The 26,121-nt window shown below is 41.3% G+C and overlaps 1 protein-coding gene across 3 annotated transcripts in view; it reads left to right on the forward strand.

The window, feature by feature from the left end:
• cacna2d1a (calcium channel, voltage-dependent, alpha 2/delta subunit 1a) overlaps nucleotides 1–26,121 on the forward strand; it is an 86,740-nt gene that overhangs the window by 40,538 nt on the left and 20,081 nt on the right. The window contains exons 7-27 of one of the 3 annotated variants that reach the window (XM_044021030.1): nucleotides 2,539–2,670; nucleotides 3,139–3,208; nucleotides 3,719–3,769; nucleotides 4,905–5,004; nucleotides 8,569–8,730; nucleotides 9,471–9,575; nucleotides 9,697–9,775; nucleotides 10,207–10,256; nucleotides 10,355–10,444; nucleotides 11,872–11,934; nucleotides 12,548–12,631; nucleotides 12,715–12,789; nucleotides 14,281–14,352; nucleotides 15,230–15,301; nucleotides 15,386–15,447; nucleotides 16,314–16,390; nucleotides 19,903–19,911; nucleotides 22,655–22,663; nucleotides 23,483–23,543; nucleotides 23,729–23,835; nucleotides 25,929–26,013. In XM_044021030.1, the coding sequence (XP_043876965.1) occupies nucleotides 2,539–2,670; nucleotides 3,139–3,208; nucleotides 3,719–3,769; nucleotides 4,905–5,004; nucleotides 8,569–8,730; nucleotides 9,471–9,575; nucleotides 9,697–9,775; nucleotides 10,207–10,256; nucleotides 10,355–10,444; nucleotides 11,872–11,934; nucleotides 12,548–12,631; nucleotides 12,715–12,789; nucleotides 14,281–14,352; nucleotides 15,230–15,301; nucleotides 15,386–15,447; nucleotides 16,314–16,390; nucleotides 19,903–19,911; nucleotides 22,655–22,663; nucleotides 23,483–23,543; nucleotides 23,729–23,835; nucleotides 25,929–26,013 (1,615 nt within the window). The remainder of the gene's footprint in view (nucleotides 1–2,538; nucleotides 2,671–3,138; nucleotides 3,209–3,718; nucleotides 3,770–4,904; nucleotides 5,005–8,568; nucleotides 8,731–9,470; nucleotides 9,576–9,696; nucleotides 9,776–10,206; nucleotides 10,257–10,354; nucleotides 10,445–11,871; nucleotides 11,935–12,547; nucleotides 12,632–12,714; nucleotides 12,790–14,280; nucleotides 14,353–15,229; nucleotides 15,302–15,385; nucleotides 15,448–16,313; nucleotides 16,391–19,902; nucleotides 19,912–22,654; nucleotides 22,664–23,482; nucleotides 23,544–23,728; nucleotides 23,836–25,928; nucleotides 26,014–26,121) is intronic. The other 2 variants (XM_044021031.1, XM_044021033.1) reach the window with 2 other exon arrangements.

Below are 26,121 nucleotides of genomic sequence, written 5' to 3' on the forward strand. Positions count from 1 at the left end.
GAATATTTAGTATCTTGTCTTCCAGCATCTCAACTGTGGGATATTTGAATTGTCTGTTGCAATCGGCTTTTTTCTTAATGATCTGAAGTGATGCAGGGCCCGATGCCTTAATCCCAACACTGTAACACACCTTTTTACCAGAAATTCATTCCTGACGCGTCCTCACATGACATTACCTCGAGTTAACAGAGTTTGTGTCCAGCAGCACCCTCTGCTGGACCAAGTGGAAATTATATCAGATAGTCTGATGTGCTTCTTGGCTGTATATTTTGAAATAACTCTTTCAAACCTAACGCCACAAATTTGTTTTTTTGCTATTTTAATCATAAAAGGGCCAGAAAATGATCCTGTGACTAAGTGCCTTTGTCCATTTTTCCAATAACTTTGAACATGTGGCAGTTATTTATAATTTACTGCATGTTAAATACTATGCCAGTAATTTAAAATCAAGAAAATCAGTTGTATTGAGAAAAAAAACACTAGTTGTACATGAACACGTGTTAAAGTTTTTCCAACTCTCTCCTCTCTGGTGACAGAGACACTGATTTGCCGGCTTCCTGCGGCAGCGCGAGTGAAATTATCGTAATAATCCCAATAATTTGTCGCATATTTACGGCAACGTCGTCTGCGATGCGCTCGGTGTTAGCGTTGTTAACAGATATCTTAATATCTTAATCGTGCGGGAAAACGGCACGACGACGACCATAGTTGCTAACAAGCTTGTGAAAGGGTTCACCGGCAATAATTGCAATAATAAAAAACAACTTAATTATAAAACTGGCTATATTCTTTGAGGCGCGCACACACATGCTTATATCCTCGTGATCCCTCAGGACATCATAAGCGTGCGTTGCTGTGGTGATACTTCATGCTCATTTCCTTCCCCTCATCTCGGCGACCTGGAGTCAGCGCCGGCCGCGTCTCCGCAGAGATGGATCTGTTTACATTAAAGGCGTGATTTGTTCCAGCGTTTGGCGGGCGGAGATTAGAGAACAATATTTGATATTGTTGCCAAGGGCTCATCAGTGGAGCCTGACCTACACATTTGGGTGTGTATGTCTGAGAATCCCTGTGAGGGACTATAATGGCTTTATCAATTCTACACAAAGGAAACTCATAAAAATAAGGACACACGCTCCGTCTCTGTCGTTTATCTTGTCCCCGTGTCGTCACACATGTCCTTTCCTCGTTAGTCCTCCACTGCTCACTGGTGCTGTACGGGGTGAAAAATACCAACACATCCCGCGCGCGATCTCTTGTTACCATGACAATTGTTATTACTGCTGTCACGGAAACCAGCAGGGCTAATCCATTAAGGGTCGTCCTCGGGGAGGCAAGGAGATCAGGCCGGGACAAATTGTCGCCACTTATCATTTGGACACACTTTGCTCTACGGCACCACAGGGAGACATTTTAAAGCCGGGGCATAAACTCTCTATTTATCCTACAAAGCATGGAAATAGAGCCGTGGTCAAGCACAGGAGTTACGGGACAGTGAGCAGAGAAAAACCTGTTGTTTTTTAGGTTTTATTACTGTGTATCTACCTGTTTATGTCGTTTAAACTGTCCATTGTGCTAAATTTTAATACTCCATACAAGTCATACAAGCCATCGTGTCATGGACGTGTAGATAACGTGCTCGCTCGGGGTTTTAACAGATTCCAAATTCCACAGTCTATGCCAGCCAACGTGAACCTGAACAAACCTGAAACTGAACCGAATTTCAAAAATAATGTGGTACAAACTCAGCTCACTCAACCTGTCACCGACCATCAGGGGTTGCAGGGCTTGGGTCTGGTATCCAGGATCCAAGTATCGACCAACCGCCTCTACCTCCTGAAACATGGCTGTAGCCTCGTAGTCTCTCAGGTTTCTTTTTGAACCCAAAACCAACTTTTAATACTGAGAAGAAAGTCAAAATTGGATTAATCCAACATCCCAGTAGCTTGTTGAGTCCGATTTGGCTCAATAATGGCTCAAAATTAATGACTGTGTTCTTTTTTTTCCTCCTCTCTGGCAAGTCTTTAGGAATAAATTAAATCTCCCCCCTCTCTCCCTTTCCCTCACCCGTAACTCTTTTTGCCGAGCTGTCAATATTCCGTAATTCTCTAACTGAATTATAGGTGCAGGTGCTTCACACTAACTTAGCGTGATTTACTTTTGAGCACACGGCTATTTGTTATCCAGCCAAATGACTGCGTCTCAGCAAACGTCAGTTTTCGCCGCGTGTGTCCCTTCTTTCACCCTGATGTTTCAGTTCTGCTTTTCTTTTATTGGTGCTTTTTTTACCACAACACACACACGTCTGAGTACGAGTCACGCGGAGCATCAGTTTGATCAGTTTTTGAGAGCTGCTAACTTGATTATTATTCTCCCTCTTTCCTCAATTTTGCACACTTTTCTGGGGGTTTTTTTTTTGTGGGTGAACCACCAAGAAAAATCATTGACAGTAGACACTTTAGAGCAGAAACAGCGGCATTTTTTGAGCAATTCTTATTCTAATGTGTTCTGTCTCTCTCTTGTCTCTCTGTGCTCCAGCTACCATCATTTTAAATGAGCTAAATTGGACAGAGGCCTTGGAGGATGTTTTCCGGAAAAACAAGGAGGAAGATCCCTCACTCCTGTGGCAGGTGTTTGGATCCGCCACGGGATTGGCTCGCTATTACCCAGGTGAGCAGCGCGGCAGCCAATAGGCTTCATCCATCAGCCTTTTGACCTCTCTGTAGTCCTTCACGTGGACGAGCGGTGCACCAAAAAGGGGCGTTTCATCACTTTGCCGACAGGCGGTGCTGTTAAATCGCCGTTGTTTCCTCCGAGTCGAGAAATATCGTCACCCTTTTTTTTTGTTACGTGGCCACCAGTGACACTTGGCCCGAGCGTTGAAACTGTAACGCTAATTCCTCACTTTTTAGAGCCACTCGTATGGGGGCGGGACCTCGTTCCCAGAATGTAAACAGAATGTCCGCCACCTTTGCTAACAGTTATGCTAACAACAAGTGTCACCGGTTGCAGCCACAGTTCCAACACCCTATAAGTCACATTTTGTTTATCTGTACAGATTTAACTAGTGACGTGTCTTCTGATTACTAAGCTTCTGTTACGTTTTATTTCATTTTATTTCCCCATGTCTTTTCCCAGCTTCGCCTTGGATGAACTTGAGCAACTCGCCCAATAAGATCGACCTCTACGACGTGCGCCGGCGACCGTGGTGAGTGCAGATGCTGGATTTAAGCAGTCGCTTAATTGTCACTTAATTATTCGGGACGAACACACACACACACACACACACACACACGACTCATCAAATCTAGCCGTGTAATGTTCATATTCAACTGTCATTTGCAAAAGAAAAGTACGATGCCCAAAAGTGGATAATCTATCGAATAAAATTTAAAATAAATGCTGTTCTCTTTTTTTGTTATTAAAATATGTTAAAGCCAATGCTCGCATGTTAACACAACACGAAAGAGAGCACAACACAATACAATTCAATATGTGTTTACTTTTGGCCCATGGCCTGCCACCAACTTTCAGTTCTGGCCGTCTCAGCAAAAAAGTTTGGGCCGCCATGCGCTCGCCAAACACAGCAGAGCACTTATTATGATGAAGCCCAAATAAAAGTTTGATTAGTTTCCAAATCTGACCTGATCACAGACATACTGTAGTTGTATTCTCTCAATTCACTCACTGTGTTTGTGTGTCTCTTCTTACTCACCAGGTACATTCAGGGGGCGGCGTCACCTAAGGACATGCTGATCTTGGTGGACGCGTGAGTGACCAGTGCATGATTGGAATCTTTGACTCTTTTTAAATGACATTTTTTATATTTTATGTTTAAAAAAACAAACACATAATATACTTTATATTTAGTTTGCTTTTTTCTGTGGCTTTTTAATCATGTTTTTTTACAGTCTGCAGCGTGCGTGTAATTTGTCTGACTGTTTCCACTCGGCTGGAGTTTCATTATAAATGACACTCATGGCGCCGCACCACGGCTCAATGACAACGCGGTGTGATAAACGACAAACTGAGTGTGTCCACTTACACGCACACACACACACACACACACACACACAGAGGAATGACGAGACATTGTACAGCTGTAATGCTTTGGTTCATAATATTTTTAATTAATACTTACAGTTAGAGACAAGACATTGGCACACAACTCATGTCATTTTTACGAGGATGACCGATAATGGACTTTTCCCGTAATGGATGTAATAATCATGTCGGTGGCTTATTAGTGGAAAACTCGTGTACACACGGAAAAAAATCACAACTTCACAACGATTTCTTGGAAAACAAGACACATTCAGTACACACATTGAATTACTCTCCACACTTTGCATCACTGCACCACGTTTTGGTTGCTTGGCAACAAAGGACAAAATTGACAAAAGCGTAAACCCTAAACGCACTTCTTCTGTGTGTTTTCCAAGCATTTTTTTAGACACTGTATGTATGTATGTATGTAACACCATGTTTCCACTACATGGCCCCAGCTCGCTTCGCCTCTATGTGGTTTGATTGTGTTTCCATTACAATATAGTACCTCCTCCACGTGGGCGGAGTCATCACTGACTGTTTTACACTGGACACACACACACACACACAGTGTTTTCAGTGTAACTGAATCATTAGAATCAGTTCATTATCCGTCTGACACTGAATACACCAAATACACCAGACTCCTTTGTTAAATGATGAGATTTTAGACATTTCCTTTGCTAAGTGTTGGAGAATAACTCACGTTTTCTAGGATTGTTAAGTCGTTCTAACCGATCTGCAGTTCGGCATTGTTCGGCTTGACTTTTGTGTTTGGCGCTAGTGGATGAAATGGACCCAAAATGGCCCCTGGTGTGGTTTGTAATGCAGTTTTTTTGTTTTATTTTTGTTCACAGGAGCGGCAGCGTCTCGGGTCTCACCCTCACACTCATCCGGACGTCCGTAAACTGGATGCTGGAGACTCTGTCCGACGACGACTACGTCAACATGGTTTATGTGAGTATTCGCGCGGCTCATGCTCGACCTCCTGCTACGTCAAAATTGTGTGTGTTTCTTTGAATACACACACACACACACACACACATTGTCGAGCGTCATTGTGACAGTTATTTGTGGTTTTTGCTGTCAGTGACCTTTTAAGTGTCTTCTTGTAACACACATGGGTGGATATTTATTCCCGGCTACGTATGTGCATGGATGCACGCCCTGCTCGTGTGCTCATGTGTCTGACTCTGAGTGTCTTTGTGGGTTATGTGTACAGTGTGTGTGTGTGTGTGTTCATGTCGGAACATGTATGAGAGAAATATCACAGGAGCGTCAGCGTCGTGTGCCTAATAGAGCGAACACATGACACAGCTTAAGTGAACCCTGGATTGCCACAAGATAAGTTTGACAAATGAGCAGTGAATAGCAAATCCCTCGTTCGCTGTATCGAGTCTTGAGGCACCAAAGGCTTTCCTCACATGGTCGTTGACAAAATACACATCCATCTTTATTTGCTTAATGTGTGGAAAAGAAAAATAGCCGCTGTTTAAAATGGTTACTATGGTTATTTTGCCTCTGTGGCGGAGGGATTAACGTAGCGAGGCAAAGTGAAACGCGAAAAAGCGTCGCTATAACGAGATTTTTCATCCTTTAGAGACGGCGCTGGCCCTTCGTTCTCTTTACGCTGTTGCTAAGCAACGACCAAGCGTTGACGCGGGCTCTAATTTAACGAGCTAATGTTGTTAGCTACCTAAAAAAAAACATGGTGCTAAGGCAATTATATGGCAAAGGAAAGTGAAGAGAATGAATCAGATCCAAAATGTGGAAAAACAGGCGCGAAATGGAATAATATAAAAAAGAAAAAGAATAAACTGCCTTATTATCGAGTATTAAACATAAATCCCCAAAAGCACGGATTTGATTTATCTGGATTATATTTATTATCACCTCACTGACAATACAATAATCTGACATCGGTTAATGCTCTTTTTACATTTACACACACACACAAATGTTTTGTGCCTATAATTTTTAAAATTCTGCCACCCAGTGTTCAATGCACAGAAATGCATGAAAGGGCAACTTCATTTATGAGTTATAGTTGAAGCAAGTAGGATACGGTAAGTTAGAGGCAGATGATTTGCCACGGCGGATTCTTAGATTAAAGACCTCACAAGAGAAGAAAGACTTTAATCTCAGAATTCTGACTTTTTCTTTAATCTTTTAAAGTGAAATCTTTTAAAGATTAAAGTCAGAATGTTTTAATCTCAGAATTCTGACTTTTTCTTTAATCTTTTAAAGTAAAATTTTCCAAAGATTAAAGTCAGAATTTTTTAATCTCAGAACTCTGACTTTTTCTTTAATCTCAGAATTCTGCACCTTTTTTTCTTTTTTTTTAATCCCATGTCAGTTATCAAGCTTCAGCCCCGCAGGTGCAGTTGGAAGGATTTATGGGATGGAGTCAGATTAGCTGTTTCCCGTCTGTGGGCTCATTTTTAACTGAGAAGAAAGAAGTAGATGTAGATGATGAATTAGTAGATGATTTTATTTTTTTTTTTTCATCCTTGTTTCACTTTATATTATTGTAATTGTCATGTGTGGCATTAAAGTCGGTGCATGCAGGAAACATCAAGCGTTCCTCGTTAACATTCCCTTTGTTTCCTGCTGTAATTTCCCTCTGACAGTCGAGAGAATATGAATGACACTGTCACTTTTCCCAGTTTTGCTTTCCAAACTAACCATTAATTATATTTCCCTTTCACTTCCCTTTATAAAGCCGTGGTTTATGTTTTTGTCTGGAGCCTGCAAATCAGCTAAGTGACGGGCGGGGGGGGGATGTGTGTGTGTGGGGGGGCTTTTGAAGTTAATGAAATCAGGCAGCGGTGACACATATTTGATGGATCGCAGCTCAGTCCTGTAGACCTTGCAGGAAGTTTGTTTTTTGTGATAAAAATGTGTTGTGAAAGCGACTCGGCCGGGTTCACATCTGTGTTTGTGACTTATTCAGTGTGTCTCTGTTTGCAGTGAACTTACTTGAGGTATGTGACATGTACTGGAAGGTTGTGAGTTCAATTCCTGGCTCTGCTCGTCTATAAGTGTCCTCGAGCAAAGACACTTAACCCCGTGTTGCAGATGAAAGCTGTAGTGTTAAAGCAGCTCATCAAAACTAGAAAAGCTCAATATAAATGCAGACCCTAATACAAACACTTCTTCTTCTTCTTCTTCTTCTGATTTTATTTGGTAGTAACGAGTGACAAAGACAGTTAAAGGCAAAGTACAAGTTGCTGTAGAAATACAAATAAAGTACAGATTATGTGAATTTTATACTTGAGTACAGTAATGTAGTGTCTGTACTTTACAACACTGGGTATATCCTTACAAAATTATTTGATTATTTATTTAAGCGTGGTACAAAATAATACATACAAACCAAAATACAAAGAACAAAAGGGTCAAAGTAACAGCCATACAACTAAAACTAATGAAAAATGTCATTCTTTTGGAATAAAATGTGTGTATAGACATACATTGTATATAATTACTGCTATTAGTACGTTAAATACTGTGTTTTAGATACATGAAGGGCAGCATCTAAAACATGTAGAACAGGGTTGGGAAACACTGGACTAGGTAATGCATTTCCTGTCTATGAGTGTCCTCGCAAATACTGCAAAACTAGCAATTGTCTTTGTGTGTGTATATATTTAAGCGTTCACGTTACACTTGATCTATATCTGTATATATTAAATATACATGTATATATATATATATATATATATATATATATAAATATATGTATATTTATATATATACAGGACCATGGTCACTGCAGATTTTATGACTGTGTCTGTGATATTTTAAGATGTTTTTTACACATTAAATGAAGCTCTAGCTTGCTGTTGGTTGTGTGTGTGTGTGTGTGTGTGCGTTGGTGTAGGCGTGCTACTGTTCAGAGCACCAATGTCTTGGCAGTTATTTGCCCTGAAACTTCCACCAACATGTTGAATCGTTGGAAACCGACATGGTGAGCTGCAGCATCCGTTGGCGAGATAAAAAAAAAAAAAAAGTCTCTCGGGACCAAGTGAAGATTTTGTTTTTCACATCCTGGATAAAATCCACTGTATTATATTTGCATTTACACGAACTCCACTGTGTTCCATATGTTCCTCCAATTCATGTCAGAGCCACGTCTCATGCACAGCTGTGGAAATGTCAATTTAAAAAGCGTTTGTATCTGTAGCATAACAAAGCTTCTTGTGTGTGTGTGTTTTTTTCTTTACCTCCTTATGCCACTGTTTTCACGTCCCCACCAACTCTCCTGCCAATCCTTCCTTCTGCTCCAATAGATCCCTTCGGTCTGTGCAGAGTTTGATTTTAAAAACAAAACAAAACAGAAGCACCTTTAATTGAATAAAATCTCCGTTTAAATGTTATTTAAAATACATGTGTAAGGGGAAAACTGCATGACTGTGCGACGAAGGGACAAACAGGCCACATATTTAACAGGAAATATGTGCAGGTGTCTTCCCACCACCTCCCGTCATCCCTCCTTCCCCTGTTTTTCTACCCTTCCAGTTCAACGGGACGGCCTCGCACGTGGCGTGCTTCCAGAACCTGGTGCAGGCCAACGTCCGCAACAAGAAGATCCTCAAGGACGCGGTGATGCAGAAAATCGTCGCCAGGGGAATCACCAACTACAAGGGCGGCTTCGAGCTGGCCTTCGAGCAGCTCGCACAGGTAAAGTAAAGTGTCGGCGTGAGAGAGTGAGATGGAATCTTTCTGCATGTGTGTGCGTGTGTGTGTGTGTGAGCGAGTGTGAATTATTTTAAATATAAAGACAAACCCACGCTTCTGTACTCGACGTCTGTTTAACTGACAGTGTTTATTTAATCTTGTAAGTCATGACGACTGGTGTGTTCTCATGAAGAGTGTGTGTGTGTGTCGCCCTCTTGTGGGTGTTCATGGACATTACAACTTCAGCACACGTGCTTCTAGACTTGACTACTTCAGACTGTTCCTGTTACACAGAGAACCTAATGTACCGCATGTCTACACCAGGACCAGGGTCAGAACAAGGGCCTTTCTGCATGGAGTCTGCATGTTGTCCCTGTGTGTGTGTGTGTGTGTGTGTTCTCCATGCAGATTTTGGGATTAGGTATCACTCTACACTCTAAATTGAGAGTGCATGGCTGTTTGTCTCTATATTGGCTCTTTTCCATTATGGACCCGGGCACGGCACGGTACGGTTTAGGTTTAGGTTGCGTTTCCACTACAAAATAGTACCTACTCAACGTGGGCGGAGTCATCACTGCACGGCTGCACAAACGAGTGACGAGTGACTTGTAAAGCAGTTGTTTTCAGTGTAACGGAATCGTTAGAATCAGTGAATCAAAACTATTTGTTCAGCTCTTCCTCCAAGTGTTTACTTTTACAGCCTGCTATCGAGTTCATATTTTCTTTCTGTGTTCTTTCCTCAGACGAATGTGTCGAGAGCAAACTGCAACAAGATCATCATGCTCTTCACTGACGGTGGAGAGGAGCGGGCGGAGGAAATCTTCCAGAAACACAACCCAAAGCAAGCGGTAGGAACCATTAACACTTTCTACAGAAGAAAAAATGCCACATGGTGTTTGTGTGTTGTTGCTGTTGTTGTTTTTTTTCCTCATTGTGTTTGTTTGTCTTTTATTAATCCCCCCCTCACAGGTGCGCGTCTTCACATTCTCAGTCGGTCAACACAACTATGACAAAGGACCAATACAGTGGATGGCATGTGCCAACAAAGGTACCACAAATCTAATATGTACAGTATATGATCTGGTAAGTGAAGATCGAAAGTCAAAACATGTTAAGGTTAGATTTTATTACACATATGTGCAGAAATTCATCCAGCCTTGTACTTCAAGCTGTCATTTTAATATTATAAGGATGTGTTACCTCATCACTGCTTTTAATGGTCTGTCGGCATCTGGAAATCAATGCCATCTGATGTGCCGTGCTACTGCCATCCACTGGCCTACTACATGTACTGCAACATAGTCTCCTGTATCTGTGTTTTTGCTCATATTCATTATTATTCTGGACCAATTAAGTGGAATTTGATCGTTTTTTTTTACAGTCAGTGGTTGAAAATAAATACTTTTTGCACTGGCCTTCTCATATTAAGTCAAGTCATGACGGATCTTACAAACAAATCTATTTCTTTCCCTCCTTTAGGCTATTACTATGAGATTCCCTCTAAAGGTGCCATTAGGCTCAACACACAGGTGAACCATGCTTGCCAATTCTGCCCTCTTGTGGTTGAACGGCTGCTGTGCAGGCGACAAAATAAAACTCCCCTCTTTTATCTGTCCCTCTTTCAAAGGAGTACCTGGACGTTTTGGGCAGACCTATGGTTAAGGCTGACAAAAAGGCCAAACAGGTCCAGTGGACCAACGTCTACCTTGATGCACTGGTACGTTGTGTGTGTGTATATATATATACATATATATGTATATATTATAACAGATTATTAATGAAAGTGGTGTATATAATCTAATCCAAGTCTCTGTCAAGATGATAAGAACTCTGTTTTCTGTCAGATAAGTCTAAAGTCTGTTCCGCCAAAAAACATTTTTTGTTTGTAAACTCATCTTCAACTCTGCTGCGGTGGCGTTTGTTGAAAAGGGACTGTTTAACGTTTAAAAAAAAAACGCTGCATGAGGCCTTTTTTTTTTTTTCGTGGGTTGCTCTTAAAGTTCCCTCAAGATTTACTTTCCAGAGGTCGGTGCAGATAAGAGCGTCGTCTGGGGCCAACGGAGCCAAACTCTTCCGTTATTGTCATCAGTTTACTGATAAGACGCCGTCAGCGACTGGGACTGCGGTGACCTTGTTAACAGCACAAACGTCTCTGCCTTTCGTAACGGGGAAATATCTTATTTGGACAATGTTTGGTCGCTGCTGGTTTTCCAGTGACTCAGAGCACAGAAGATGTGTGAGTCTTTGTTTTATGAACATAAATGAACATCTATGGCAGCGGTGTCAGACGTACGGCCCGCGGGTATCACTTCCACATACCTGTGACTGATGTTTAATTATATGTTTTGTACATACATATAATTAAATGTACAAACAAAGGGGAACAGTTGGGAGTTCCTGTAGTTTTACAGGTTATTATTCTATTATTTCACTGGTCTGACCCACTTGGTTTGTGGCCCCTGAACTCAAATGAGTTTGACACTCCTGATCGAGGAGTGCCCTCTCTTTTCACTCTCTTTATAGTTTAAAATCAACTATGAGAAATCAATCTCACATGTCTGTATGGAGTGTATTTTATTAACATATATACATATTTTCAATGTTCCGTAAGGATATGTAGGAGGAACCTTCTGGGGGGGGGCGTTCTCCGTGTATCACGCTGCAAGAAGTACTTTTTCTCAATCTGTGCAGAATGTAGTAAAATACCAACCTGAGGAATAATTTCATATACTGTACATCTTCAGTGATTTATTTACATATATACGATAAAACAAATTCACAGAGGTTCCATGTATGAAGGAAAAATACCTAAAAATATGCTCTCCACAGAGCATATTACAAGAAAAAATGTATATTTCTCAATTTATTCAAGAGATGTGAAAAAAATGAGGCATATTTTCTGTGAATTTATGCCCTGAAATGAATGTGACATGACTGCATATAAGAACATGAAGATTGACATACTCAGGGAAGCATATTACAGTAAAATGATTGAAAATGAAGTAAAAACATGATTAAAGCAAACATAAACCTAGCTGAAAAACAAGTAAACGAGCAAAATCAGACCGTTATTAAGCAGAGATATGGCAGAAAGAATCATCTGTAACTTATTCAATTCAAATAAACGTCAACATTTATTTACAGGAGCTCGGCCTGGTGATCACTGGAACTCTGCCCGTCTTCAACAAAACACACACAGGCTCAAAGGTAAGGGCTGAAAATCATTGGCTCACTCACTGAATTTCCCGTCTTACACTTTGACCCAGTGTGGGGACTCCTCGTCACATGTCGTAATGTTTGCCAGACCCGAGAAAACTAAACATACAAACATGAATCCTCCCAATTATCGTCTCATCCATCGCGCTTTTATCCCGCCCCGCTTTCTTGTGGCTCGTCCTCATATCCCCCTCCCCCTCTCCCCTCCCCATTTGACGCCAAGGACCCTTTAAAGCTGTCCCACATGCCTTCACAGGAAGAAGAAGAATCTAGGATGTCATAAAGCAGAAATCGTAATGAGATCAAACCTGCAGATCAGAGAAACAAATGATCTGGTAGCTAAGTGCTTCAAGATGAGTTGACATGTCTACCTCTTAAGTGCTCGGGGTTTACCTCGCTGAGGTCTGAAAAACAAGGCTGGAAATGCCTTGACAGTGAGTCATGGCGGCCTCTTAGGCGTTTTGGGGAATGAGATATACCAGATTTCTAGTGCGCTGCACTTCCTAGAAATTGTTCCGAATGCACAGTGGGGACTCGAATCGTCCGGAAAGAACCACAGGAAACAAAAAAAAGAAGGACTTTGTACATTTATTTTCTTTTGCAGAAATCACAAACCCAGCTCATCCTGGGTGTCATGGGTATCGACGTGTCCCTGGAGGATATCAAGAGACTCACACCTCGCTTCACCGTAAGACACAAACACACCCGCCTGTTGACACAGAGACGCTGTTCCTCTGTACTATTCCTTCCTTTGTTTCTTTCTTCCCATAGTTTGGACCGAACGGTTACTACTTTGCCATCGATCCCAACGGATACGTGCTGCTCCACCCTAACCTGCAGCCAATGGTAGGACAAAGATTTCTTTCTTTTGCTTTTAATAATGTCTTTTTTCATGTGGGCCGTCAGTGTTAACTCATTAATCAGGATTAATCAAGGGCCGACCTGAAGGCATTCATTCTTTTTGTTTGATCAGCAGCGCCGTCGTGTCTTGTGCACCATGTTGTTCACACTCTGACTGCTGGAGGATTGTGGCCGGTTATGGCGAGGTGGTAATTACAGAAGCACAAAAGTGTTCTTCGCCGCGTTGTGTATTAGACGGAGGGAAAACGTGTGTCTGAGTCATCCCCACACTCCCTACAAACATGTATTAGAGCTGCAACTAACTACGAACTATTTTCACGATTCACCGAGTCTTCGAGTTTTCTCAGTGTTTGTCTCGTTTTTGTCCACAAACTAAAATGATTCAGTTTTTAATGTTTTATTTGTTACATGGAGCAAAAAAACTAAGAAAATAACATTTAAGAAGCCGAAATGATCAGAAATCTCATTTTACTCATGAAAAAACTTCAATTCAATAATCGATTCATTGACCGTATCAAGCTTTCCTGTCTTAGAAAATGTTCATTTTCTTAAGGCCAAATATTGAGAAAGGTTCTTCAATCTACTAGTAGACACTTTACCTGGGTTTTTCCCAACAGAGAGATATTACTGTATGTATGTTTCCCTTAAGGAAATAAGGAAACACTATTACTTTTGTTCTGGTGTGTATGGTGTGGGAATATATCAAGAGTGCTTGATAGTTTTGGAAATTTTGATATAATGCGTCTTGGACAATGAAACGACAGTTAAGTCTGAAAATTTGACTTGAATAACAGCCGCGATAATAAAAACAGAACATTTACTATAGATGACAGACACGTAAACATCACAATCGCATGACACACGAGTACAAATTGCAGTTTCTCAAGTGATAAAAGTATTAAAAAAAAGTTTTGGACTTGACAACCATTCGCAGATGCGTTCAATCCCGGTCATTCCAGGTTAACAAAAAAGTGACAAAACCCACAATGTTAAGCCAACTAACGGACATTTTTCGCACTTTTCGACAGGCTTTAGGAGATTTCGGAACGCCGCGCTTCCTCGCTATGAAATGCACATTTTCACATCTTCGTCGTGGAGGCAGACATGTGACACACTGAATTAAGACTTTAAGTCCGTCTAATTTGGCTGACTAATTTTTTTTTTTTATGACATATGGCTCCAGGATGATGATTGCTAAATAACAGAAATATGTTTCCCATTTACCTCACACACATTGGTCACAGATGATAACAACATTCAAACCAATTACCCGACAGTTTATTCCAGTTTATTCCAGTATGTTTTTCCCCTCTTCCAAGGTTACACAGACGTCAGCAAAGTGCAAGATCGTTCACTGGTGTCGCTTGTTTATGTTTTTCTCTGCTTTGTGCACCGCAGATCGTTAATCATGCTGTGTGACGGCAAATTAAGTGAATGATTCACTAATTAATTTCCCATTATTGCATTTCTACGCAGACTGGCAAGTTTCATGAACCTGTAACGCTGGACTTCCTGGATGCGGAGATCGAGAGTGAGATCAAAGTGGAGGTTTGGGAAATTAATTAATTCATGCCTCGATTAGGTGTTTTTCTACTAGCGCGACTGGCCTTCGCCTTAGCCTTGCCACGGCACGGTTCTTTTGCTGTTCCATTAGCGATAGTACCTGGTACTTCATTGGAAGAGTCACAAGAATCAATGCCCAACTGTAGATTCGTTAAAAAGACAATAAATTGTTCAAACCTCTCAATTTTGTGGTCGCATCCACGCTCTGAAAATGACGAATGTAAATGTGTTTTGGCCTGTAAGCGCTAGCATAAAAACGTGCGACTGACTGAAAATTGAGCTATCCTTAGTCAGACTAAGACAATAATTTGGTTTTCGTAATGTCATGGGAACACACTAGTCTGAATAAAATTGAGCTAGCCTTAGTCAGACTAAGACAATAATTCGGTTTTCGTAATGTCATGGGAACGGGCTAATCTGACTAAAATTGAGCTAGCCTTAGTCAGACTAACACAATAATTTGGTTTTCATAATGTCATGGGAACACGCTAGTCTGACTAAAATTGAGTTATCCTTAGTCAGACTAAGACAATAATTTGGTTTTTGTAATGTCACGGGAACACGCTAGTCTGACTAAAATTGAGCTAGCCTTAGTCAGACTAAGACAATAATTTGGTTTTCGTAATGTCACATGAACACGCTAGTCTGACTAAAATTGAGCTAGCCTTAGTCAGACTAAAACAATAATTTGGTTTTCGTAATGTCATGGGAACACGCTAGTCTGACTTAAATTCAGCTAACCTTTGTCGGAGTAAGACAATCATTTGGTTTACGAGTTCATGTCCGAACTAATAATGCGCTAACTTTTCATTTTACTCGTATTGATTGTAATTTCTTTTTTTTTTGTCAAACTGGTGAAAAGATACGGAAGCAAATGATTGATGGACTCACTGGGAATTACACAATACACACGCTGGTGAAATCCCAAGACGAGGTGATTATATGTTTTTATGGATATGTACTTCTTATTTTATGAATAAGAAATTGGTTTACTCACTAAACTGTTGTGCTCACACAGCGCTACATCGACCAAGGTCTGAGGACGTACAGCTTTGCACCGGTAAAAGGGACAGATTATAGGTAAATATCGTGCCATGAATGTGAATGTGTCAAGATGGGACATATGAACGTGTTCAACGTGTGTTTTTTACCAGTGTACGTCCACAGTTTGTGTATCAGTGTGTCAGGGTTCATTTGTGGAACAGTTTAGAGCTGGTGTTCAAATATAAATGGGTTTCAAACTCTATTTTTCCTCTAAACTGGAACATAATTTACAAAATTGACATCATGTTCAAATGAAGAAGACCCCGAAACCTGCAATTGAGACAGATCGTCCTCAGGAAAATGTTCACTGATGTTTTAAATCAAATGAGAAATCCCATAGACTTCCATTCAAAGTACCGGAGTCGCCCCCTGGTGGCTACTTTATGTCCTCTATACCAAGGAAACCTGTGCATTAACTTATCGAACAAGGAGTTAAGTAAAAACATGCGTACTGTACGTAGAGGAATTAAAGAATTCTAAATGCTTTACATTGTAACATTGTACATTTGGTATTTTCCAAAAAAACACATCATAATTCTGGAACATTTCATCGGGACTGAAGCGTTGACTTTGCTCTCAAATTCCAGACCAAAGAAAATGACACATGAATTCAGAGTGATGCATGTGGAGCATCTGACTGGAGCGTCTCCACAGACCTGTGTCTGTTTTGTGTTTTTCTTGCACGCGTGCGTCGCAGCTGTGCTCCGCGAGAATGAAATGTGTGTTTTATTTAACAACTGAGTGAAAGAAAACGTAAGGGCTCACAGAAAGTAAAAGAAATTGTGTGTACAAATGCAGCAAAGAAGCTTGGGATGACACTGTCTAGTGGGTAGCATATGTTCAGTGGAGGAAAACACTCTGTTGTGATGATTTCTTATGCATTCTTCTCTCCGCTCTCGCAGCCTGGCCCTGGTCCTTCCCGACTACAGCATGCACTACATCCGAGCCACAATCGGTGACACGATCACTCAGGCAAAATGTAAGTTCCAGCTTAAGCCACTCGTCTTTCTTGTGCCATTCTTATTTTCCACTTCAGCTCAGTAACGTTCGAAAGTGGCTGCTAATGTTGTCCGGTGACAGCTCGCCATGTAAGGCTGAGAAATGCTTACTGTACGCTTCAGCTTATGGTTCCTATCCATCATTTACAACACACACAGATACGTACACACACATACACACCGCTCTGTCGCCATGGTTACGCACACCGTCAGTTGTGGTGCCGTTCAAAGTTTCTTGTCGCCAGACAGCGCGACGAGTGGCTCCAGTGTTGCCCTTCACACGTACAGCACTCACTCATTCATCTATTTAAAGCCAAGTGTGTGTCGCTCCGTGTACAAGTGGTTATCTGTGTGTGTGTGTGTGTGTGTGTGTTCAGTGACTGTACATTGAATGGTATACACTGGATCAGAGGCTCCATATGTGTAGTGTTGTCATATTTATGTCTCTTTTGAGCCTCGTCTGTTTCCAGTAGTAAAAGCTGTCACTGACTCATAGTGTTACTCAAAGGACAGTTTTATAGTGTGTGTGTGTGTGTGTGTGTGTGTGTGTGTGTGTGTGTGCGTGTGCGTGTGTGTGCAGAGCCATCCCTCGTTAGAGTCTGTCCCTTTTATATATGGATGTGCAAAAGTCTAACCCTAACCCAGGTTTTACCATTAGAGTTGCTGTTGCTGTTTTTAGCAAATATCATATCGTACTTTGCAAAAGTTTAATGTGAATACAACCAGAAAATACTGGAAATGTATATATTATATAGTATTAATAATTAATACATTAATTTTGATGTCGTATTATTATTATTATTATTATTATTATTATTGTTGTTATTATAAACTGAATTTAACCCTACTTAACCCTAGAACTAAACTCAAATTAACCCTGGAACTTAACCCAGGGTTAACTTAACTAAGCTCAAATTAACCCTGGAACTTAACTCTATTTAACCCTAGAACTTAACCCAGCTTTACCCTAGAACTTAACCCTATTTAACCCTAGAACTTAACTCTACTTTACCCTAGAACTTAACCCTATTTAACCCTAGAACTTAACCCTATTTAACCCTACTTAACCCTAGAATTTAACCCAACTTTACCCTGGAACTTAACCCAACTTACTTAACCCTATTTAACCCTAGAACTTAACCCTACTTAACCCTAGAATTTAATCCAACTTTACCCTGGAACTTAACCCAACTTTAACCCTACTTAACCCTAGAATTTAATCCAACTTTACCCTGGAACTTAACCCAACTTTACCCTAGAATTTAACCCTATTTAACCCTAGAACTTAACTCTACTTAACCCTAGAAATTAACCCAACTTTACCCTGGAACTTAACCCTAGTTAACCCAAGAACTTTACCCTAGAACTTAAATCTAGAATTTAACCCTAGAGTGTCAACCTCCTCTAACACATGGCAGTCCTCATCACTGCCTGTTTTTATTGCCTTTTCCTAAAACACTCATGTTTTCCTTCAGATTTTGCTTATTTAATTTGTGTGTTCCTGCTTGTTTTACTGCCCTTTTATGTGTTTTATTATCTACTATGTGATTCAAAGTGACCGTGCAACACTTTCCCCAGCAGTGTTCGGTTATTTTTAAACTACTTTATGAATTAAATTGGATCGCAATAAATAGAACAATAGCTCCCTTTTTTATTTGGAGTAGATTATTTTCAAATGTTACGTATTATTTTCAAAACATACTCACAAATACGCCGCAACCCTCTGGTGGAGGATAAAGCGGTAGATAATGACTGACTGACTGACTCACAAATACAAGTACAGATCAGGAAAATCTATACAGCGATTTCCTTTAGGTTACTCAGCAAGCGAGACGTAAACCTAAATGCAGTGTTACCCTAGTTAATGTCATTGATTTAAAAAAAACAAAAGAAAGATATGAAACCGTCTTCCACTCACATCATTCCATTCAAAATGCCAAATATCACAGCACATAAAATCATCATTTTGGCGTCAGGAAGACCAATCCCTGAAGGAAATCGTGGTTTTCTTTCACGCTCCTTTTAAAGGAAAATGTCAGCCTGTCCCTCTGGAAAACCCCTGATTGGCAACGCTTTTATAATAAACCCCCACTAATGTAGTGAAATCAGCTGATAAAACACTGGCTGAGTATCACAGTATGGTATCACACGGACGGAGTTAGAAATTAAAGACAACCTTTAATTTAAAGAACAACTCTGTGCTGAAATTCAAGGCAAGGCCGTTTCCATACACCAAAAAAAAACACACAATACAGGGTATTATATTATATTATATTATATTACAAAGTATTATAGAATATTAGAATTGTAAAAAAAAAAAAAAGGAAAATTAATCAAAATAAATCAGTAAATACAAGAAAATACAATTTCCTGTGTTTTCTGGCCAAAATAAATATGGATGGTCATTAAAACTTTGCTTAAACAGAAAAACACTTTCCCACTTTTCTCGCTGCAGTTTTACACTTTTACGCAACATTTTACATAACAGACACTTTCTGAAAGTGTGCACACACACACACACGCACACACACACACACACACACGCCCCATCCACCACCACCACCGTTTTGGCTGTGGCAGCGCTCCGTGTTTGCGAGCGCGCCGACTAATAATCAGTTTGCAGAGACTTGATGCATTCTTGACTCGTCTCATCCATCAAAGCGAAGATTTCATCACCTGTATTATTCCTGGCTTGTCGGCGTCTCAGCACTTGCAGTCGTGCGTTTCGAAAAGTCGTTCCGGATTTCACGGTTCGTGTCAAAACGTGAACCTTTTGCAAGCGACACTGGGCGTAAACAATCGACATTTACGGTGAACTTTACTCAGATTTATTCATGAGCGAATGGCACGTTTGGACCGTGGCTTCCTCAGGTTCGCTCGGCTCAGCGGGATAACAGATCACAAAGACGACTTCCCTTTTCTTTTTTTGGCAACAAGTGTTTCCCAAAACAACACAGTACTTTGTAAGAATTCATGTCCGGTTACAAGAGTTCTTATAACTTGATAATAAAACCACAGGCACATTTTTAACCTTTGAAATATTGTGAACTTATTTACTTAAACACCCCTTTAGCTGTCCCTTTTATTATCATAAAGTTTTTCTAAATGTTGACACATGTTTCCTTTAAAGAAGAACAGACGCTGGTTTAGCTCCTTCTGGTGCTGAAGAAGACTGATTTACATAATTTGTTGTTGGACTCCTTTCTTCTTAAATCCAACTTACTAAACTAAAATAAAAGTCAGGTTCCCACACATTTGTGTTGAATACACAGTTTATTATTTACACACGCGCGTGCACGCCTCGCCTCAGACGACCTCAAACACCCCCGTGTATCATCCTTTCGTTTGCTTACTTTGACGTAAAGTTGAAGTAATCAACTGTCTTTCCTTTCCAATTTCCTGTTTTTCCTCTCCTCATCTTATTTCTCCCTTTCCTTCCTTCCTTCCTTCCTTCCTCCCTCGACTCTTCACCGGTGTGTCGGACCCCCCGCAGCATTTTTGGGCAAGTATCCTCCTCCTCCTCCTCCTGCTGTGCTTCACCTTCCTTAACCCCACTCAGACGCACCGCGTTGTTTCTTTCTCTTGTTCTCCGCCTCTTCCTTTAATGGGTTCTGATGAATAGCGAAGAGTCTCTTCGCAGCGAGTCGAGTGGGTGTCTGCTCCGAGAACTTAGCAGCGCTTCGCATGCGACGCCTGCCCACACAGCATGTGTGTGTCTGTCTGCATGTATGTGTTTAACCCCCCCCCACCCCCCACACCTGTTGAAATGGCCCTCAGATGTGGTTCTTGGCACTCGCCCGCTCCAAGTGGGGGGGGGGAGAACAGAGGACACAGGATGTTTGCGTTATTGAAAGGTGAAGCCATAAAGGACAAAGCTGTGACTCTGCACCCAAAACATGAGTCGATACTTTCCTCTCTGCTCTCTTTATTTATTTATTTATTTCCTTGACTCACTTTTTTTCTCTTTTTCTTTTTACTACCTTGTTAAATAAGTCATATAATGAACATGAGTGGATGTCGTCTGTTTTATTTAATTGTTAGTTGTTGGAGTAACGTTAGATCTCTCACTTTGCATTTGCTGTAATCACGCGACGAAAAAACTCTTTAAATATGTTTTAAAACATATTTAAAACAAATGTTGTTTTAAATATGTTTTATGCTGTTCAAATTTCAAATTGAACACGTCCATGTACAACTACAGTGTTTTTCTTCATTTTAAATTGTTAATAGACGCTTTTAACATGGCACTCAATTGTAAATAACTGAACGTTATTCTGGAAAAATGGGCACAGGGTAATTTTATGGTTAAAATAAGCAAAACACTTTGACATTTTAAGGCTTACTGTAGGTGTTAAATGGTTAAAGCCTTGTTTAATTCAGAAAGAAAAACAAACAATCTTGAATTATTTGCAAATTTATCCCAACGATAAATTCTGGTCTGAATGACCAGGATTTTTGAGCAGTAGGAGTTTTTTTCGTGTATTTGTGTTTTCAGTCGTCTCATTTTGAATGAATGATGAATCGCCGGGGTCTGTCTCGACAAAACAAAACACGAATCACTTCTTCTGTGCAGTGCAGAAATGTTGCCGTGTGAAATGAGGCCTGGGTTTCAAAACCTCAGTAGCACCAATATCAAGGCATCGGCACCCTGTCCATCGATATCCACCGATCTTTAGACTTCAATTCAGGACTGTTATCAATTAAATATATAGATATTAATCATGAAAAGTTTGTACCTAACGTCATGCGGCGTGTTGTTTGACCGAGGAAGAAAACGAATGAAAAACGAATACTCGAGCTGGAGCTGATTACCCAGAGGAAAAGAAGAAGACGGGGCTTATCGTGTGTGTGTGTGAGACTTTGTGTGTCTGCTTTGTGTTTCCAAATGATCAAGTAAGTGAAGACAACTCTAATAAAACACAGAAGCGTGATAGTGCACGGAATACCTAAACTGAGGAGTTACCTGTAATGTGAAATATTTTTTATTATTGATTCCAGAGATGAAATCGGTGTAGATATTGATGCCATGCTGAGAGATTGTAATCAATACTCAGCCTTAGGCGACACAAGGTCCAAACACTGAGGAGCAGAGAGTCATGTGGAGCTGATAGTCTTAATGAAAATTGTCTGAAGTCGTCTCACAATGTTTCGAATCAAAAGACATTTGTTTGCGTTTAAAAGTTACGCACTAGAGCTTTAAGACCCCCTTCCCCTCATCCATCTCCTCTGATTGTCCTCTCATGTGCTTTGTCATCATTTTGTCATCTTCTCTGTTGGCGCTGAATCCAAAAATCACTCTGTGGTTTATCTGAACTTGCGGCCTGTCTCGTGTCCGTTTCATTCTTTGTCAGAGAGAGCGAATATAAATGTCAATTCTTTTTTCTTTTTTCTTTTTTTTTTTAAAACATACCATGCCCCGGTTCCTATTTCTATTTGTCATGCATTCACGGCTTCTAAAGAGCTCTTGTCTCGCATGTGTGTGTGTGAAATTGATTCATGCTGGAATCCGTTGACAGTTTGGATGGATTGTAGTTGCGCGTCTTGGATATTTTTACTGACCGACTTGTTCATATGAGGGAAAATCCACCGAGCCTGGCAGGGATGTCATTATCGGACTACACGGCTGCAGAGAATACGTGTTGGTTGCTCCCTAAATCTCCCGGCTATCAATCATCAGCAGAGACTTTGTGAGAGTCATAAGTCGTGGACTCGTATCAAAGGAAACCCACATGGGGGCAATTATTTCCCAATCGCGGCTGCTGAAGAGGACATGGAGTAGCCTCATGTCGTCATGAGAAATCTTTCCCCGCGCTGTATAATCAACTGTTGACGCGACACGCTTTCAAGAATGTCAAAAGAAAGCGTCTCTAGGGTTACGAGCTTGCGGTTCGAAACCCCGGCTCTGATGTGTGTGGTGCCGCGGTGCCGCTGTATCACCGACGTGCCACCGATTTACTGTATCACCAAAGGGATGCTAATGCTTATGCTAAAGACTTCATCTAAATCATCACATTAAACACTCGCGCGGCCACATTTTGAAGCCCCGCCCCCTATATTTCTATTCAGGACTCGCTCTGTGAATAAAATATTGTGACACCTTTGACCCCTGTGGTTTTACCCTGTCTCCTTTGCCTCCCCTCTCTCCTCCTTCTCTTCTCCCTCTCGTCTTCTTCAACCTCCCTGGCGGATGATTCTCCTGTTCGCTCACACTCTCTCTCCCTCTGCTGGGATTTTTTCCACTCCAGGGAAAAATGGCAAGTATTTTCCTTTGAATTTCCTCCTCATGTTCTCAAAGCTCATCAGACCTTTACGTGCGGTGGAGATTCTACACTGATTTGCATTCACCTTCTTCTACAGGAGGTTCTCCTTTACCTTGCTAACCAGTTTCCACCGTTCGACTGTCACCTGGTGTCGTTGCAGAGGCGTGATCTTCCTGTCAGATTTGACCGGTTGACCACGCCCCTGGGACGGCGTTCCTGGTGTGTGTGACAGCATGTACGGTCCATCGTCTTGTGCGCACTTATGTTACCTTATTTCCACTGCCTCCATGGTCTAAAAAAAAAAAACAAATAAAGTTTACTACTTTGCATTATTAAGAAATATCTTAACCTTTTGCTTAAAGGAATACTTCACTGATTTCCATTTAGTGTGGTATTACTAGAATAGTATTTTTGAAAAATTGTGCTTCCCAGCCTCACTTTCCCCTGAGTTGAGAAATATCTTCATTCTTTATATGTATATATATGTATATATATATATATATATACATATATATGCAATCATCAGAAAAATCTATTTATCCTTTTCTGAATTAGATTAGATTCTAAAGTTTTAGATGCATAAACAGTGCATTTGATAGTTTTCTAGGACTGTGTGTTGACATATCGGGGTACTATAAGCACGGTGGTATATTGCCTGGCTGATACACTTCAAGTTAAATATTCAACAGGTTTTACACTGAGTGGGGGCTCGGCCTCGTCTGTGTACAATCATTCTTCCAGCTTCATGTTAAACTGTCTTATAATGACCTGTCGTGAGCGGGGAAACTCACACTGTTTTGCACTTTTCACCAGTTTCTGAAACCCTGCTCGCGGACAAGTTTGATGAATACGGCTACACGTTCATCGCGCCGAGGTGAGATGACATGTCGTTTGTTTGGATTTGGACGTTTTCCAAAAGGATTTGAGCAACACTTTTTTGAAAGTGTGTGACACAGCACAGATGCAAATGTCTCCCCGTCCACCACCACCACCACCACCAGCACCCACACCCTCCTTTTTCCCTCTTCGTGTGAGTTCACTCCAGTGTTCTTCCCACAGGGCGTACTGTAAGGACTTGAAGCCACCTGACAAGAATAAAAACAACATGGAGTTCCTCATGGAGTTCAACAATTACATTGACACAAAGACTCCAAACAATCCCATGTGTGAGTATTAGAACATGAAGAATTGTTCCCTGAAAAGCCTCTTTCTCCCTCAGAGACTCCACACTAAGACTGGATTTAGCTGCACTTTGATCCCGGTTCCTGAACACTACTTTTTATGCGATACCAGATTTATTAAATGGCATTATGGTAAAAAAAAAATTCTCTAGTCTCTAGGCTGGAAGTGATTTTCATCTTCTCTCACTTAAGAACCTCTTGTTAAACAAAATACCAGCCTCTCCAAACACAACACACACGCTATTGTCTTTGGGAATGAGCTCGGCTTCTCTGCTCACAGCCTCCTGCACACTTCATGACAGCCAATCACAGGCACAGTTCGATCCCAGATCAATCAGCGTGCTGCTTAAGGGACGCTGATGGGATTAACATTAGTTGATACCGAGGAAGTTTACCCAGGGAATATTGCTAGTTTGAGACCCAGGCTGAAGCTTTCAGGGTGGCAGTGCAGCATTTACATCTCAAAGGCGTTGCAGAATTTGGATGCAATATAACATGTGAATGAATCTCAGCCATCTGGCTTGGCATTAAGGTGTGCATTAAACATTTCATGGAAACCCAGAAAGTATTCCCAAAGGTCCCTCTCTCCAGTGAAAGGCAGGTCTGGCCGGACTTGTTGTAACGCTGAACCCTTTCTGACCATCACATGCCTGAGTGCACATGTGTGAGGTTCCACGGCTCAGATGTGACACACACACACACACACAATATTCCTTCCACACCCCACCTACAGCCACTCGACCTCATCCAATTACCGTGTGTTTGTGAGAAAGAGCAGGACACGTCAAGCCAAGACAGAGCGCGGCAATAAAACGCAAATCAGGTCCGATGGAACCTTCTCCCAAACATCTGACCAACACATTAACATCGTGCACTCGTTGATATTCACTTCTTTTTTTTTTAACCCTACTAAACCAAATGGTCCCTGGGTATTTATGAAACAGCTCCCATTGTATAACTTGATGGTTTTGCTTTTAAGAACTCACTACAACCACCTCAACATGATTATCCAATAAAACCTTTCACCCAATTGAAATATTACTTTCACCATTATTAGCTGCTAGTTTAATGGAGCCCATAGGGAGCACAGGGGAAGAGAGAGAGGGGGGGAGGGAGAGGGAGTTTGGCCCTGGTGGACTACTGGCAGCTTCACTATAGTTACACGCTTTACTTGGTTGAGCCACTGCAGTGGCGAAAAAGTTGAAGTACATTAGGAATTCCTGGGCTGCCTTCAATAAAAGACCCCTAATAAAAACCATTGCACAAAAAAAAATGGGGGGGGGTTGGGATAAAGTGTTACAGCAGCTGTTTTCTCTGATGTGTGTGGTGTGTTATAAATGTTGGAGGAGGTGGCGGAGGTGTCTCGTCGAGCCTCCATGTTAATGGGCTGGAGCGGGTCGGAGGAGGGTTCAAAGAGGCAGCCGCCGCGGGCCCAGAGAGTCATGTTCGTCGGGGGTGTCTCTGAAATGAATTTGTCGCGCCGTTATCAAACCGCCAGATTACGCACGAGTTAATCGGTCTCCTTTGAAGTTCAATTCGTACCGCGTTGCCAGTTTCACATTGATGTACGTTTCTAAATCTGAACAGAGTTAAAAAGTTGGAAATCACTTCAATCACTCGTGTCGTGTTAAAAATGTAGTGTGTAACTTTGTAATGTGAACAAATACGCGTTTACACGACGCACACTATCTCAGGCGGTGTCAGGTCGGATAGTTTTCCTCACAGAGCTTAAGGTGCCACTTTAATGTCTACAGTGTGATGAACAACAGCACAGTTCTGTCTCTTTAGCTCCGTTATTGGTGAGGTCATTTATTGACAGTCAGTGACTCTTCTCTTCCCTTCCTCGCCTGTCGACGCGACCTCCGTTGACGTTTGCTGGCTCGTCTTGAGACCAGCGTGACCTTTTCAGGCTCCAAGGCAAACAACAACATTCATCTCGGCAAAAAAAAAAAAACATGACGCATTTGCCGAGGCCACGTCTGACAGATCAAAGAGCGAGTGTTTCAACACTCCAAACTATTTCTGCAGACAGAAAAACTAGCACATGTTCTCAAACGATTCTGTCTGTGCCCTCTTAGGTAACGTGGAGCTGGTGAACCGGTTGCTCCTGGACGCGGGGATCACCTCGGACCTGATCAAGATTTGGAAACAAAAGGAGTTGCAGTAAGTGGATGTATTGAACCGACACGTGCTTTGTTTGCTTTTGAGTGTCCAAATGGGAAAGAATTGAGCACAGATGGCTCAAGTATTTCAGCATCCCCAGTAAACGTC

Source organism: Solea senegalensis, linkage group LG3, assembly GCF_019176455.1.
Source record: "Solea senegalensis isolate Sse05_10M linkage group LG3, IFAPA_SoseM_1, whole genome shotgun sequence".
Classification (NCBI taxonomy): domain Eukaryota; kingdom Metazoa; phylum Chordata; class Actinopteri; order Pleuronectiformes; family Soleidae; genus Solea; species Solea senegalensis.